The sequence below is a fragment of the Zosterops lateralis genome, assembly GCF_965231275.1.
Source record: "Zosterops lateralis genome assembly, chromosome: 38".
Lineage (NCBI taxonomy): Eukaryota > Metazoa > Chordata > Aves > Passeriformes > Zosteropidae > Zosterops > Zosterops lateralis.
The window spans coordinates 583226-599995 of NC_139798.1; the positions used below are offsets into that span (position 1 = coordinate 583226).

The 16770-nt window shown below is 53.5% G+C and overlaps 1 protein-coding gene across 1 annotated transcript in view; it reads right to left on the minus strand.

The window, feature by feature from the left end:
* CHD8 (chromodomain helicase DNA binding protein 8) overlaps positions 1-16770 on the minus strand; it is a 68727-nt gene that overhangs the window by 42178 nt on the left and 9779 nt on the right. The window contains 9 exon segments of the mRNA XM_083882212.1: positions 2358-2613; positions 3295-3438; positions 4867-5043; positions 7326-7569; positions 8693-8814; positions 9503-9640; positions 11842-11925; positions 13050-13167; positions 16121-16176. Coding sequence (XP_083738338.1) covers positions 2358-2613; positions 3295-3438; positions 4867-5043; positions 7326-7569; positions 8693-8814; positions 9503-9640; positions 11842-11925; positions 13050-13167; positions 16121-16176 — 1339 coding nt within the window.

The following is a 16770-nucleotide window of genomic DNA, read 5'->3' on the forward strand; positions in this document are numbered from 1 at the left end:
GTTTGCTATTGGGACTGTGATGCAATTCTGTAATTCCCCCACTGGCCACAAGGAGGCGCAGCTCAGCCACCATCTGCTCCTCCGCACCTGCGCAGGTGAGACACAGGTGAGACACAGGTAAAACCATCATTGACCATCAGTGTTTGTTATTGGGATTGTGATGTAATTCTGTAATTCCCCCATTGGCCACAGGGAGGCGCAGCTCAGCCATGATCTGCTCCTCTGCACCTGCACAGGTGAGACAGGACAGGTGAGACAGGTAACCATGAGTGACCATTAGTGACCATCAGTGTTTGCTATTGGGACTGTGATGTAATTCTGTAATTCCCCCATTGGCCACAGGGAGGCGCAGCTCCGCCATGATCTGCTCCTCCGCACCTGGGCAGGTGAGACACAGGTGAGACAGGTAACCATGAGTGACCATTAGTGACCATCAGTGTTTGCTATTGGGACTGTGATGTAATTCTGTAATTCCCCCATTGGCCACAGGGAGGCGCAGCTCCGCCATGATCTGCTCCTCTGCACCTGCACAGGTGAGACACAGGTGAGACAGGTAACCATGAGTGACCATTAGTGACCATTAGTGACCATTAGTGTTTGTTATCGGGATTGTGATGCAATTCTGTAATTCCGCCATTGGCCACAGGGAGGCGCAGCTCAGCCATGATCTGCTCCTCCACACCTGGACAGGTGAGATACAGGTGAGACACAGGTAAAACCATCATTGAACCACCAGTGTTTGTTATTGGGATTGTGATGCAATTCTGTAATTCCCCCATTGGCCACAGGGAGGCGCAGCTCAGCCATGATCTGCTCCTCCACACCTGTGGGCAGGTAAAGGACAGGTGTGGGACAGGTGAGACACAGGTAAAACCATCATTGAACCACCAGTGACTGTCAGTGTTTGTCACTGGGATCACTAAGCCAAGCTCCTCTCCAGGATGGGGTGGGGCAGGCCCCGCCTTGCGCCTGGCCAGGTGTGCTCAGGTGTGTGCTCAGGTGTGTCTGTGTGCGCTCAGGTGTGCTCAGGTGTGCCCAGGTGCAGTGACTCACCGTTGATGAGGTCGGGGTGGTTGCAGCACTGTCCAGGTGTGTCTGTGTGTACTCAGGTGTGCTCAGGTGCGTCAGACATGTATCCCAATGACCCCAGGTGTGCTCAGGTGTGCTCAGATGTATCACACCTGTCCCCAGGTACACTCACCGTTGATGAGGTCGGGGTGGTTGCAGCACTGTCCAGGTGTGTCTATCTGTACTCAGGTGTATGTACATGTACTCAGGTGTGTCTATGTGTACTCAGGTGTATTAATGTGTACTCAGGTGTGCCCAGGTGAGCTCAGGTGTGTCCCACTCACCATTGATGAGGTCGAGGTGGTTGCAGCACTGTCCAGGTGTGTCTATGTGTATTCAGGTGTATGTACATGTACTCAGGTGTGTCTGTGTGCGCTCAGGTGAGCTCAGGTGTGCCCAGGTGCACTGACTCACCGTTGCTGAGGTCGGGGTGGTTGCAGCACTGTCCAGGTGTGTCTGTGTGTACTCAGGTGTGCTCAGGTGAGCTCAGGTGTGTCGCACTCACCGTTGATGAGGTAGGGGTGGTTGCAGCACTGTCCAGGTGTGTCTGTGTGTACTCAGGTGTGCTCAGGTGTGCTCAGGTGTGTCTGTGTGCGCTCAGGTGTGCTCAGGTGTGCCCAGGTGTGTCGCACTCACCGTTGATGAGGTAGGGGTGGTTGCAGCACTGTCCAGGTGTGTCTGTGTGTACTCAGGTGTGTCTGTGTGCGCTCAGGTGAGCTCAGGTGTGCCCAGGTGCAGTGACTCACCGTTGATGAGGTCGGGGTGGTTGCAGCACTGTCCAGGTGTGTCTATGTGTACTCAGGTGTATGTACATGTACTCAGGTGTGCTCAGGTGAGCTCAGGTGTGCCCAGGTGTGTCGCACTCACCGTTGATGAGGTAGGGGTGGTTGCAGCACTGTCCAGGTGTGTCTGTGTGCGCTCAGGTGTGCTCAGGTGTGCCCAGGTGCAGTGACTCACCGTTGATGAGGTCGGGGTGGTTGCAGCACTGTCCAGGTGTGTCTGTGTGCGCTCAGGTGTGTCTGTGTGTACTCAGGTGTGCTCAGGTGAGCTCAGGTGTGCCCAGGTGCAGTGACTCACCGTTGATGAGGTAGGGGTGGTTGCAGCACTGTCCAGGTGTGTCTGTGTGTACTCAGGTGTGCTCAGGTGTGCCCAGGTGTGTCGCACTCACCGTTGATGAGGTAGGGGTGGTTGCAGCACTGTCCAGGTGTGTCTGTGTGTACTCAGGTGTATGTACATGTACTCAGGCGTGCTCAGGTGTGCTCAGGTGCGCTCAGGTGTGTCGCACTCACCATTGATGAGGTAGGGGTGGTTGCAGCACTTGCGCAGCTCCATCATGGTGTTGAGCAGGTTGGGGACGTTGCCGTGCCCCGCCCCCCTGGCCAGGTAAGCGAAGTTCCTCTCCAGGATGGCGCGGTAGAGCCGTTTCTGGGCGTTGGTCAGCTCCACCTCGATGATGGTCTCCTGCTTCGGCGCCAGGTTCTTCTCCACGTCCTCCTTGAGGCGCCGCAGCATCATCGGCTTCAGCAGCGCCTGCAGCTTCTGCACCTGCACAGGTGAGACAGACACACCTGTGAGACCTGGGGGGCCCGGCCACGCCCAGCAATGGGACGATGAGGGGTTGGGGTCACACCTGGATGGGCCCGGGTGGGTGTGGGGACACCTGGGGTCACACCTGGATGGGCCCAGGTGGGTGTGGGGACACCTGGGGTCACACCTGGATAGGCCCAGGTGGGTGTGGGGACACCTGGGGAAGGCTCAAGGCACACCTGGGAGGTTCTCTGAGATCTCCAAGTGAGTGCCACACCCTCCAGGTGAGAGCCACGCCCTCCAGGTGAGCACCAAGCCTCCCAACCTGCCAAGCCTGAACAGTCCCCAGGTGTGCTCAGGTGTGTCCCCAGGTGTCCCCAGGTGTGCCCAGGTGTATCCCCAGGTATTCCCAGGTATATCCCAGGTGCTCCTAAGTACCGCCAGGTGTATCCCAGGTGTGCCCAGGTGTGCCCAGGTGTGTCCAGGTGTATCCCAGATGTGCCCAGGTGTGTCCCCAGGTATCCCCAGGTGTCCCCAGGTGTGCCCAGGTGTGTCCAGGTGTATCCCCAGGTGTGCCCAGGTGTGCCCAGGTGTGTCCAGGTGTGCCCAGGTGTGCCCAGGTGTATCCCAGGTGTATCCCCAGGTGTATCCCCAGGTATCCCCAGGTGTATCCCAGGTGTGCCCAGGTGCGCCCCTCACCTGCTCCTCGGTCTTGAGGTCTCCGAAGTCCTTGAGGAACTCGGCCTCGGACGGGAACTGCGACGGCTCCAGGAAGTGCAGGAGGCTGAAAAGCTCCTCGACCGTGTTCTGCAGGGGCGTCCCCGTCAGCAGCACCTTGTGCTCCTGCAGGTGACACAGGTGAGACAAGTGACACACCTGGGACAGGTAAAATACACCAGGGAACCGAGAAACGGGAAATAAATGAGATACAGGTGAGGCACAGGTGAGATACGCGTATGAGACAGGTGAGATAAAGGTGACGCAGGCGAGACACAGGTGAGACACCTGGGACAGGTGAGACACGGGTAAAATGGGAGATACAGGTGAGGTAAGTGAGATAGAGGTGACACACAGGTGAGGGCACCTGGAAAAGCCCCACACAACCAACGACCTCCCAGGTGTGCCCAGGTGTCCCCAGGTGTGCCCAGGTGTCCCCAGGTGTGTCCCCAGGCGTGCCCAGGTGTGCCCAGGTGCCCCAGGTGTACCAGGTCCATGTGTTTGAGGCTGTCCAGCAGTTTGCAGTGTCTGTGTGACCCCAGGTATGACCCTGTGACCCCTCAGGTGTGTCCCCAGGCGTGCCCAGGTGTCCCCAGGTGTGCCCAGGTGTGCCCAGGTGTACCAGGTCCATGTGTTTGAGGCTGTCCAGCAGTTTGCAGTGTCAGTATAACCCCAAACCCCTCAGGTATGACCCTGTGACCCCTCAGGTGTGTCCCCAGGTGTGCCCCAGGTGTCCCCAGGTGTGCCCAGGTGTGCCCAGGTGCCCCAGGTGTACCAGGTCCATGTGCTTGAGGCTGTCCAGCAGTTTGCAGTGTCAGTGTGACACCAGGTATGACCCTGTGACCCCTCAGGTGTGTCCCCAGGTGTCCCCAGGTGTCCCCAGGTGTGCCCAGGTGTGCCCAGGTGCCCCAGGTGTACCAGGTCCATGTGTTTGAGGCTGTCCAGCAGTTTGCAGTGTCAGTATAACCCCAAACCCCTCAGGTATGACCCTGTGACCCCTCAGGTGTGTCCCCAGGTGTCCCCAGGTGTGTCCCCAGGTGTGCCCAGGTGTGCCCAGGTGTCCCCAGGTGTGCCCAGGTGCCCCAGGTGTACCAGGTCCATGTGCTTGAGGCTGTCCAGCAGTTTGCAGTGTCTGTGTGACCCCAGGTATGACCCTGTGACCCCTCAGGTGTGTCCCCAGGTGTGCCCAGGTGTGCCCAGGTGTCCCCAGGTGTGCCCAGGTGCCCCAGGTGTACCAGGTCCATGTGCTTTAGGCTGTCCAGCAGTTTGCAGTGTCTGTGTGACCCCAGGTATGACCCTGTGACCCCTCAGGTGTGTCCCCAGGTGTCCCCAGGTGTGCCCAGGTGTCCCCAGGTGTGCCCAGGTGTACCAGGTCCATGTGCTTGAGGCTGTCCAGCAGTTTGCAGTGCCGGTTTTTCAGGCGATGGGCCTCGTCGATGACCCCAAACCCCCCTGTGACCCCTCAGGTGTGTCCCCAGGTGTGCCCAGGTGTGCCCAGGTGTCCCCAGGTGTCCCCAGGTGTGCCCCAGGTGTGCCCAGGTGCCCCAGGTGTACCAGGTCCATGTGTTTGAGGCTGTCCAGCAGTTTGCAGTGCCGGTTTTTCAGGCGATGGGCCTCGTCGATGACCACGCAGCGCCACTGCACCTCGCGCAGCTCCGGACAGTCCGACAGGATCATCTCGAACGTCGTGATCAGAGCGTCGAACTTGTACGCGCCCGGGATCAGCCGGCCCTGCGCAGGTGAGACAGGTGAGACAGGTGAGACAGGTGAGGACAGGTGAGACAGGTGAGACAGGTGAGACAGGTGGGACAGGTGAGACAGGTGAGACAGGTGAGACAGGTGAGGACAGGTGAGGACAGGTGAAACAGGTGAGACAGGTGGGACAGGTGGGACAGGTGAGACAGGTGAGACAGGTGAGACAGGTGAGACAGGTGAGGACAGGTGAGACAGGTGAGACAGGTGAGACAGGTGGGACAGGTGAGACAGGTGGGACAGGTGGGACAGGTGAGACAGGTGAGACAGGTGGGACAGGTGGGACAGGTGAGACAGGTGAGGACAGGTGGGACAGGTGGGACAGGTGAGACAGGTGAGACAGGTGAGACAGGTGAGACAGGTGGGACAGGTGAGACAGGTGAGACAGGTGAGACAGGTGGGACAGGTGGGACAGGTGAGACAGGTGAGGACAGGTGGGACAGGTGGGACAGGTGAGACAGGTGAGACAGGTGAGACAGGTGGGACAGGTGGGACAGGTGAGACAGGTGAGGACAGGTGGGACAGGTGGGACAGGTGAGACAGGTGAGACAGGTGGGACAGGTGGGACAGGTGAGACAGGTGAGGACAAGTGGGACAGGTGAGACAGGTGGGACAGGTGAGACAGGTGAGACAGGTGAGACAGGTGAGGACAGGTGAGGACAGGTGAGACAAGTGAGACAGGTGAGGGACAGGTGGGACAGGTGGGACAGGTGGGACAGGTGAGACAGGTGAGACAGGTGGGACAGGTGGGACAGGTGAGACAGGTGAGGACAAGTGGGACAGGTGAGACAGGTGAGACAGGTGGGACAGGTGGGACAGGTGAGACAGGTGAGGACAAGTGGGACAAGTGGGACAGGTGGGACAGGTGGGACAGGTGGGACAGGTGAGACAGGTGAGGACAGGTGGGACAGGTGGGACAGGTGAGACAGGTGAGACAGGTGGGACAGGTGGGACAGGTGAGACAGGTGAGGACAAGTGGGACAGGTGAGACAGGTGGGACAGGTGAGACAGGTGAGGACAGGTGAGGACAGGTGAGACAAGTGAGACAGGTGAGGGACAGGTGAGACAGGTGAGACAGGTGGGACAAGTGAGATAGGTGAGACAGGTGAGGACAGGTGAGACAGGTGAGACAGGTGAGACAGGTGAGGACAGGTGAGACAGGTGAGACAGGTGGGACAGGTGAGACAGGTGAGACAGGTGAGACAGGTGAGACAGGTGAGGACAGGTGAGACAGGTGAGGACAGGTGAAACAGGTGAGACAGGTGGGACAGGTGGGACAGGTGAGACAGGTGAGACAGGTGGGACAGGTGAGACAGGTGAGGACAGGTGAAACAGGTGAGACAGGTGGGACAGGTGGGACAGGTGAGACAGGTGAGACAGGTGGGACAGGTGAGACAGGTGAGACAGGTGGGACAGGTGGGACAGGTGAGACAGGTGAGACAGGTGAAGGACAGGTAATGGATACAGAAACATAGGACAGGTAAAGGACAGGATCATCTCAAATGTCACGATCAGGGCATCAAAGCTGTGCACACCTGGGATCAGCCGCCCCTGGACAGGTGAGACAGGTGAGGGACAGGTGAGCTCACCTTGCTGTCCTTGCAGTACACCTCATACTGCTGGATCACCTGGCGGCTGGCCAGGCTACCGTGGCACAGGTGTGTCACTGACCCCATACAGGTGTATACAGACCCCACACAGGTGTGCACAGGTGTGTCACTGACCCCATACAGGTGTATACAGACCCCACACAGGTGTGTCACAGGTACACAGGTGTGCCCAGGTGAGCTCACCTTCCTGTCCTTGCAGTACATCTCGTACTGCTGGATCACCTGGCGGCTGGCCAGGCTGCCATGGCACAGGTGTGTGCACAGGTGTGTGCACAGGTGTGTCACTGACCCCATACAGGTGTGTACAGGTGTGTCACAGGTGAGCTCACCTTGCTGTCCTTGCAGTACATCTCGTACTGCTGGATCATCTGCCGGCTGGCCGGGCTGCCATGGCACAGGTGTGTGCACAGGTGTGTCAATGGTACAATACAGGTGTGTACAGGTGTGTACAGGTGTGTCACAGGTAACTTTACCTTGCTGTCCTTGCAGTACATCTCGTACTGCTGGATCACCTGGCGGCTGGCCAGGCTGCCATGGCACAGGTGTGTGCACAGGTGTGTGCACAGGTGTGTGCACAGGTGTGCACAGGTGTGTCACTGACCCCATACAGGCGTATACAGACCCCACACAGGTGTGCCCAGGTGAGCTCACCTTGCTGTCCTTGCAGTACATCTCGTACTGCTGGATCATCTGCCGGCTGGCCAGGCTGCCGTGGTACACGATGGTGTTCAGGTGCGTCCAGGTGCCGAACTCGCGCTCCCAGTTGGCGATGGTGGAGAGCGGCGCGATCACCAGGTACGGGCCCCGCACACCTGCCCCGTGCACCTCCTGCAGGAACGCGATCGACTGGATCGTCTTGCCCAGCCCCATCTCGTCGGCCAGGATGCAGTTCTGTCTGTGGGACAGGTGAGGGACAGGTGAGACACACCTGGGATACACCTGGGACAGGTGAGGTACCCCTAACATACACCTGGGACAGGTAAGGTACACCTGGGATACACCTGAGGGACAAGGGATGGTCTTGCCCAGCCCCATCTCGTCAGCCAGGATGCAGTTCTGTCTGTGGGACAGGTGAGGGACAGGTGAGACACACCTGGGACAGGTAAGGTACACCTGAGGAACAGGGGAGGGACAAGGGATGGTCTTGCCCAGCCCCATCTCGTCGGCCAGGATGCAGTTCTGCCTGCGGGACAGGTGAGGGACAGGTGAGACACACCTGGGACAGGTGAGACACACCTGGGATACACCTGGGACAGGTAAGGTAAACCTAAGGTACATCTGGGACAATTAACATACACTTAGACCACACCCAGGGCAGGTAATGAACACCTGGGATATACCTGGGACAGGTAATGAACACCTGGGATACACCTGGGACAGGTAATGAACACCTGGGACAGGTAATGAACACCTGGGATACACCTGGGACAGGTAATGAACACCTGGGACACACCTGAGACCAGCTGACCCTCTCAAGCTGTTTCACCTGTCTCCAGGTGTGTGTTACCTGTCCCCAGGTGTGTGTTACCTGTCTCAGGTGTGTGTTACCTGTCCCCAGGGGTGTGTTACCTGCCCCCAGGTGTGTGTTACCTGCCCCCAGGTGTGTTACCTGCCCCCAGGTGTGTGTTACCTGTCCCCAGGTGTGTGTTACCTGTCTCAGGTGTGTGTTACCTGTCCCCAGGTGTCCCCAGGTGTGTGTTACTTGCCCCCAGGTGTGTTACCTGCCCCCAGGTGTGTGTTACCTGTCCCCAGGTGTGTGTTACCTGTCTCAGGTGTGTTACCTGTCTCAGGTGTGTGTTACCTGTCCCCAGGTGTGTTACCTGCCCCCAGGTGTGTTACCTGTCCCCAGGTGTGTTACCTGTCTCAGGTGTGTGTTACCTGTCTCAGGTGTGTGTTACCTGTCCCCAGGTGTGTGTTACCTGTCCCCAGGTGTGTGTTACCTGTCTCAGGTGTGCATTACCTGCCCCCAGGTGTGTTACCTGCCCCCAGGTGTGTTACCTGCGCCCAGGTGAGCTCACCTGTTGTACCAGTTGAAGAGCAGCCAGTTGACCCCCTCCAGTTGATACTCGCGGAGCTGGTTGTGGTTCTTGTACTCGTGAGACGCCTCCAGCTTCTTCCAGGCCCCGGCCTGGGGGCGGGGCTGCCCAGGTGAGACAGGTGAGGCACAGGTGAGACAGGTGAGAAAAAAAAATCCCCCCAAAAATATAAAAAAATGACCCAAAAATGGTAAAAAATGACCCAAAAATGACCCAAATTTGTCACAAAGGTTTGAAATGATCAGGACAGGTGAGGTCAGCTCAGGTGAGGCCCCGACAGGTGAGGCACAGGTGAGACAGGTGAGCAAAAAAAAAATCCCCAAAAAATGTCAAAAAATGACCCAAAATTGTCACCTAGAAATGGGCGGGGCTTATCGGGAAATGGGCGGGGCTTATCGGGAAATGGGCGGGGCTTATCCAGAAATGGGTGTGGTTTATCCAGAAGTGGGTGGGGCTCACCTGGGAGTGGGTGGGGCTCACCTGTCAAGAGTGAGAGTCACCTAAAGATGGGTGTGGCTTATCTGGAAATGGGCGTGGCCTATCTAGAAGTGGGTGGGGCTTATACAAAAACGGGCGTGGCTCACCTGGAAATGGGTGGGGCTTATCTAAACATGGGCGTGGCTCACCCGGAAATGGGTGGGGCTCACGTAGAAGTGGGTGGAGCTTATCTAGAAACAGGTGGGGCTTATCTGGAAGTAGGTGTGGCTTATCTTAAGGGGCGTGGCTCACCTGTAAGTGGGCGTGGCTCACCTGTCAGTGGGCGTGGCTCACCTGTAAGTGGGCGTGGCTCACCTGTCTCTTGAGCTCGGGGTGCCGGGCCTGGATCCGTTTGAACTCGGCGATTTTGGCCTCGTCCACGTCCTCCTGCAGCTCCCAGGTGCTGTCCTCGTACGGCAGGGAGCACCACTTCACCAGGTAATACACCACGGGCTGGGCAGGTAACACACACCTGGTCAGGTAACATTATACACCTGCCCAGGTAACCCTGCCCAGGTAACCCTGCCCAGGTAACCCTGCCCAGGTAACCCCTGCAGCCCCCAGGTGCTGTCCTCGTACGGCAGCGAGCACCACTTCACCAGGTAATACACCACGGGCTGGGCAGGTAACACACCTGGTCAGGTAACATTATACACCTGCCCAGGTAACCCTGCCCAGGTAACCCTGCCCAGGTAACCCCTGCAGCTCCCAGGTGCTGTCCTCGTACGGCAGCGAGCACCACTTCACCAGGTAATACACCACGGGCTGGGCAGGTAATGATACACCTGGTTACACACCTGGGCAGGTAACACCACACACCTGCCCAGGTAACCCTGCCCAGGTAACCCCTGCAGCTCCCAGGTGCTGTCCTCGTACGGCAATGAGCACCACTTCACCAGGTAATACACCACGGGCTGGGCAGGTAACACACCTGGTCAGGTAACCCACACCTGGACAGGTAACCCTGCCCAGGTAACCCCTGCAGCTCCCAGGTGCTGTCCTCGTACGGGAGCGAGCACCACTTCACCAGGTAATACACCACGGGCTGGGCAGGTAATGACACACCTGGTCAGGTAACATTATACACCTGGACAGGTAACCCTGCCCAGGTAACCCCTGCAGCTCCCAGGTGCTGTCCTCGTACGGGAGCGAGCACCACTTCACCAGGTAATACACCACGGGCTGGGCAGGTAACACACCTGGTTACACACCTGGACAGGTAACCCACACCTGGACAGGTAACCCACACCTGCCCAGGTAACCCCTGCAGCCCCCAGGTGCTGTCCTCGTACGGGAGCGAGCACCACTTCACCAGGTAATACACCACGGGCTGGGCAGGTAACACACCTGGTTACACACCTGGACAGGTAATTCACACCTGGACAGGTAACCCTGCCCAGGTAACCCCTGCAGCCCCCAGGTGCTGTCCTCGTAGGGCAGGGAGCACCACTTCACCAGGTAATACACCACAGGCTGGGCAGGTAACACACCTGGTCAGGTAATTCACACACCTGCCCAGGTAACAGTGCCCAGGTAACATCCCACACCTGCCCAGGTAACACTGACCAGGTGAACATCATCCACCTCACCAGGTAATACACCACGGGCCGGGCAGGTAATTCACACCTGGGCAGGTAATTCACACCTGGACAGGTAATTCACACCTGAACCTGATTTTTTGGGGTTTTTTTCCACCATAAAATCCAGGAAAATCCAAAATTTTGGGGTTTTGCCATCACAAAATTCTGCAAAAAAATTCCCCCAAAATCCCCCCCAAAAATGGAAAAAAATCCCCCAAAAATCTCCCAAAAATGGGAAAAAAAATCCCCAAAAAATCTCCCAAAAAATCATCAAAAATCCCCCAAAATATCCAAAAAAATCCCCAAAAAATCCCCCAAAAATCCCCAAAAAATTCACCCAAAATTCCCCAAAATATCCAAAAAAATCCCCAAAACTCCTGAAAAAATCCCCCCCAAATCCAAAAAAATTCTGAAAAAAATCCCCAAAAAATCCCCCAAAATTTGCAAAAAAACCCCCCCAAAAATCCTCAAAAAGTCCCCAAAATTTCCCCAAAAAATCCAAAAAAATGCCCCCAAAATTCCCAAAAAAATCCCAAAAAAATCCCAAAAAATCAAAAAAAATTTCCCAGAAATTCTGAAAAAAAAATCCCCAAAATCTCAAAAATCCCTCGAAAAATCCACAAAATTCTACAAAAAAATCCAAAAAATTCTGAAAAAAATCCCCCCCCAAAAATCTGCAAAAAATGCCCCCAAAATTCTCCAAAAAAAATCCCTAAAAAACCCCCCAAAATTCTCCAAAAAAATCCTCAAAAAATCCTCAAAAATTCACAATAAAATCCCCAAAAATTCTGCAAAAAATCCCCAAAATCCCCAATAAAATCTGAAAAAATCTGCAATAAAATCTAAAAAAAAAATCTTAAAAAAATCCTCCAAAAATCCCCCAAAAAATCATTAAAACATCACCAAAAAATCCCAAAAAATCCCCAAAAATTCCCCAAAAATCCCCAAAAAATCCCCAAAAAACCCCCAAAAATTCTCAAAAAAATTCCAAAAAATCCCTAAAATTCCCAAAAACCCCCAAAATGCCCCAAAATGCCCCAAATTTCCCAAAAACCCCCAAATGTTTGTTCTGACCTCCCCGTTGTCCTTGTCGACGCTGTGAGACTCGTCCAGGATCCGATCGACCTCCACGTAGTCGGGGTTAAAGGGCTCCTCGTCCTGCCCAAAAAACACCCAAAATTCAAGTTTTTCTCCCCAAAAAATCCTGATTTTTTTCCCCAAAAATCCCCAGTTTTTCCCCCCAAAAAAATCCCATTTTTTCCCCAAAAAATCCCATTTTTTTCCCTTAAAAAATCTGATTTTTTCCCCCAAAAATCCCCAGTTTTTCCCCCAAAATCCCCATTTTTCCCTCCCAAAAAATCGCTATTTTTCCCCCCAAAAATCCCATTTTTTTCCCTAAAAAAATCCGATTTTTTTCCCCAAAAATCCCCAGTTTTTCCCCCCAAAAATTCTGATTTTTTCCCAAAAAAATTCCTTAATTTTCTCCCAAAAAATCCCCAATTTTTCCCCACAAAAAAACTCATTTTCCCCTTAAAAAATCTCAACTTTTTCCCCCCAAAATTCCAATTTTTCCCCCCAAATTCCCCCAATTTTTTCCAAAAAAATCCTGATTTTTCCCCCAAAAAATCCCCATTTCCCCCTCCCAAAACCTCAATTTTTCCCCCAAAAAAATCCCCAATTTTCCCTCCCAAAAATCCTGATTTTTTCCCCCAAAAATCCCAATTTTTCCCCTCAAAAAACCTCATTTTTTTCTCCCCAAAATTTCATTTCTCCCTTAAAAAAAATCCCATTTTTCCCCTCAAAAAACATCTTTTTTTTTTCCCCCAAAATCCCAATTTTTCACCTCCAAAATCCCCCGTTTTCCTAAAAAAACTCCTGGTTTTTTTCTCCAAAAAATCTCCAACTTTCTCCCCAAAAATTCTGATTTTCCCCCTCAAAAAACATTTTTTCCTTAAAAAAAAAATCTTTTTTTCCCCCCAAAAAATCCCAATTTTCCCCCCAAAAAATCCCATTTTTTCCCCAAAAAATTCCCAATTTTCCCCCCAAAAAATCCCTTTTTTTCCCCAAAAAAATCCCATTTTTTCCCCAAAAAAATCCCATTTTTCCCCAAAAAAATCCCAATTTTCTCCCCAAAAAATCCCTTTTTTCCCCCTAAAAAATCCCAAATTTTCCCCAAAAAAATCCCAATTTTTCCCCCCAAAAATCCCAATTTTCTCCCAAAAAAATCCCAATTTTCGCCCAATTTTTTTCCCCCAAAATCCCGATTTTTTTCCCCTCCGAACCTCGTGGAAGAAATGCCTCATCTGGTTCATTTTGGTCTTGAAGCGTTTGAGTTTCTGGTGGATCCTCTTGTCCTTCTCCAGCTGCGCGATCGTCGCCCACTCGCAGTGCAGGTACGAGCTGGGGGCGGGGCCGGGGTCACCTGGGCCAGGTGAGGGACACGCCCCCAGCCCCGCCCAAAAATCCGCCCCAAAACACCCGAAAATGGCCCCAAAACACCCGAAAATCAGCCCAAAATCGGCCCCGAAAATGGCCAAAAATCCACCCCAAAACACCCGAAAATGGCCCCAAAACACCCGAAAATCAGCCCAAAATCGGCCCCAAAAATGGCCAAAAATCCACCCCAAAACACCCGAAAATGGCCCCAAAACACCCGAAAATCAGCCCAAAATCGGTCCCGAAACTGCCCAAAAATGGCCAAAAATCCACCCCAAAACTGCCCAAAAATTACCCCAAAATTGGCCCAAAAATGGCCAAAAATCTGCCCCAAAATGGCCCAAAAATGGCCCCAAAATTGGCCCCAAAATGGCCCAAAAATGGCCAAAAATCCACCCCAAAACACCCAAAAATCATCCCAAAATCGGTCCCGAAACTGCCCAAAAATGGTCAAAAATCCACCCCAAAACTGCCCAAAAATTACCCCAAAATCGGCCCCAAAAATGGCCAAAAATCCACCCAAAAACACCCAAAAATGGCCCCAAAATCGGTCCCGAAACTGCCCAAAAAAGGCCAAAAATCCACCCCAAAAAGACCCAAAAATGGCCCAAAATCCGCCCCAAAATGGCCCAAAAATGTCCAAAAATTACCCCAAAATTGGCCCCGAAATGACCCAAAAAAGTCCCAAAATTGGCCCCAAAACTGCCCAAAAATGGCCAAAAATCCGTCCCAAAATCGCCCAAAAATGGCCACAAAAACAAGTGAAAAATGGCCCCAAAATTGGCCAAAAATGTCCAAAAGTTCCCCCAAAATTGACCCAAAAACTGCCCCAAAAATGGCCCAAAAATGGCCAAAAATCCACCCCAAAAAGACCCAAAAATGGCCCAAAATCTGCCCCAAAATGGCCCAAAAATGGCCCCAAAATCGGTCCCGAAACTGCCCAAAAATGGCCAAAAATCCACCCCAAAACTGCCCAAAAATTACCCCAAAATTGGCCCAAAAATGGCCAAAAATCCGCCCCAAAACACCCAAAAATGGCCCCAAAACACCCAAAAATCAGCCCAAAATCGGCCCCAAAAATGGCCAAAAATCCACCCCAAAACACCCGAAAATGGCCCCAAAACACCCGAAAATCAGCCCAAAATCGGCCCCAAAAATGGCCAAAAATCCACCCAAAAACACCCAAAAATGGCCCCAAAATCGGCCCCGAAATGACCCAAAAATGGCCCCAAAATCGGTCCCGAAACTGCCCAAAAATGGCCAAAAATCCACCCCAAAATGACCCAAAAATGGCCCCAAAAAACAGCCCCAAAATGGCCAAAAATCCACCCCAAAACACCCAAAAATGGCCCCAAAATCGGCCCTAAAAATGCCCAAAAATGGCCCCAAAATCGGCCCCAAAAATGCCCAAAAATGGCCCAAAATCCGCCCCAAAATGGCCCAAAAATGTCCAAAAATTACCCCAAAATTGGCCCCGAAATGACCCAAAAAAGTCCCAAAATTGGCCCCAAAACTGCCCAAAAATGGCCAAAAATCCGTCCCAAAATCGCCCAAAAATGGCCACAAAAACAACTGAAAAATGGCCCCAAAATTGGCCCAAAAATGACCAAAAATGTCCAAAAGTTCCCCCAAAATTGACCCAAAAACTGCCCCAAAAATGGCCCAAAACCGATCCAAAAATGCTCCAAAAACCACCAGAAAATTGGCCCCAAAACTGCCCCAAAATGGCCAAAAATCCACCCCAAAACTGCCCAAAAATGGCCAAAAATCCACCCCGAAACTGCCCAAAAATGGCCAAAAATCCGCCCCAAAACTGCCCCAAAATGGCCAAAAATCCACCCAAAATTGGCCCCGAAATGACCCAAAAGACGTCCCAAAATCGGCCCCAAAACTGCCCCAAAATGGCCAAAAAGGACCCAAAATGCCCCAAAATTGGGCCCAAAAATTACCCCAAAATGCCCCAAAAACGACCCCAAAATTACCCAAAAATGGGCCAAAAATGACCCCAAAATGGCCCCAAAATTACCCAAAAACGACTCAAAAATGGCAACAAAATTGGCCCCAAAATCACCCCAAAATTAACCCAAAATGACCAAAAATGACCCAAAAAACGGCCCCAAAAACGCCCCAAAATGGCCCCGAGTGACCCCAAACTGACCATGAGTGACCCCAAACTGACCACAAGTGACCACAAACTGACCACGAGTGACCCCAAACTGACCATGAGTGACCCCAAACTGACCACAAGTGACCACAAACTGACCACAAGTGACCACAAACTGACCATGAGTGACCACAAAGTGACCATGAGTGACCACAAACTGACCATGAGTGACCCCAAACTGACCACAAGTGACCACAAACTGACCATGAGTGACCCCAAACTGACCATGAGTGACCCCAAACTGACCACAAGTGACCACAAACTGACCACAAGTGACCACAAACTGACCATGAGTGACCACAAACTGACCATGAGTGACCCCAAAGTGACCATGAGTGACCACAAACTGACCACGAGTGACCCCAAAGTGACCACGAGTGACCCCAAACTGACCATGAGTGACCCCAAACTGACCACGAGTGACCCCAAACTGACCATGAGTGACCACAAACTGACCATGAGTGACCCCAAAGTGACCATGAGTGACCCCAAAGTGACCATGAGTGACCCCAAACTGACCACGAGTGACCCCAAACTGACCACGAGTGACCCCAAACTGACCACGAGTGACCACAAACGACCATAAACAGCCACGAGTGACCACAAATGACCCTTAAACGACCCCTAAACCCACCATGAGTGACCACCAATGACCCCAAATGACCCCAAGTGACCCCAAGTGACCCCAAATGACCCCTGAGTGACCCCTGAGTGACCACGAGTGACCGCGAGTGACCACGAGTGACCACCTACTAGTTCTTGTACTTGACGAAGAACTCCTCGGACTCCACCAACTGTCCCGAGGGCAGCTGGGAAAAAACAGGAAGAAAATTAAAATGGTGAAGGTCAGAGAGGTCACCACTGACCACTGAGTGACCCCTGAGTGACCCCTGAGTGACCCCAGAGTGACCCTGAGTGACCCCTGAGTGACCCCTGAGTGACCCCTGAGTGACCCTGAGTGACCCCCTGAGTGACCCCTGAGTGACCGCTGAGTGACCCCTGAGTGACCCCTCGGTGACCCCTGAGTGACCCCTGAGTGACCCCCTGAGTGACCTCTGAGTGACCCTGAGTGACCCCTGAGTGACCCCTGAGTGACCCCTGAGTGACCCCTGAGTGACCCCTGAGTGACCCCCTGAGTGACCTCTGAGTGACCCCCTGAGTGACCCTGAGTGACCCCTGAGTGACCCCTGAGTGACCCCTGAGTGACCAGAGTGACCCCAGAGTGACCCCTGAGTGACCCTGAGTGACCCTGAGTGACCCTGAGTGACCCCTGAGTGACCAGAGTGACCCCTGAGTGACCCCTGAGTGACCGCTGAGTGACCCCTGAGTGACCCCTGAGTGACCCCTGAGTGACCCCTGAGTGACCCCTGAGTGACCCTGAGTGACCCCTGAGTGACCCCTGA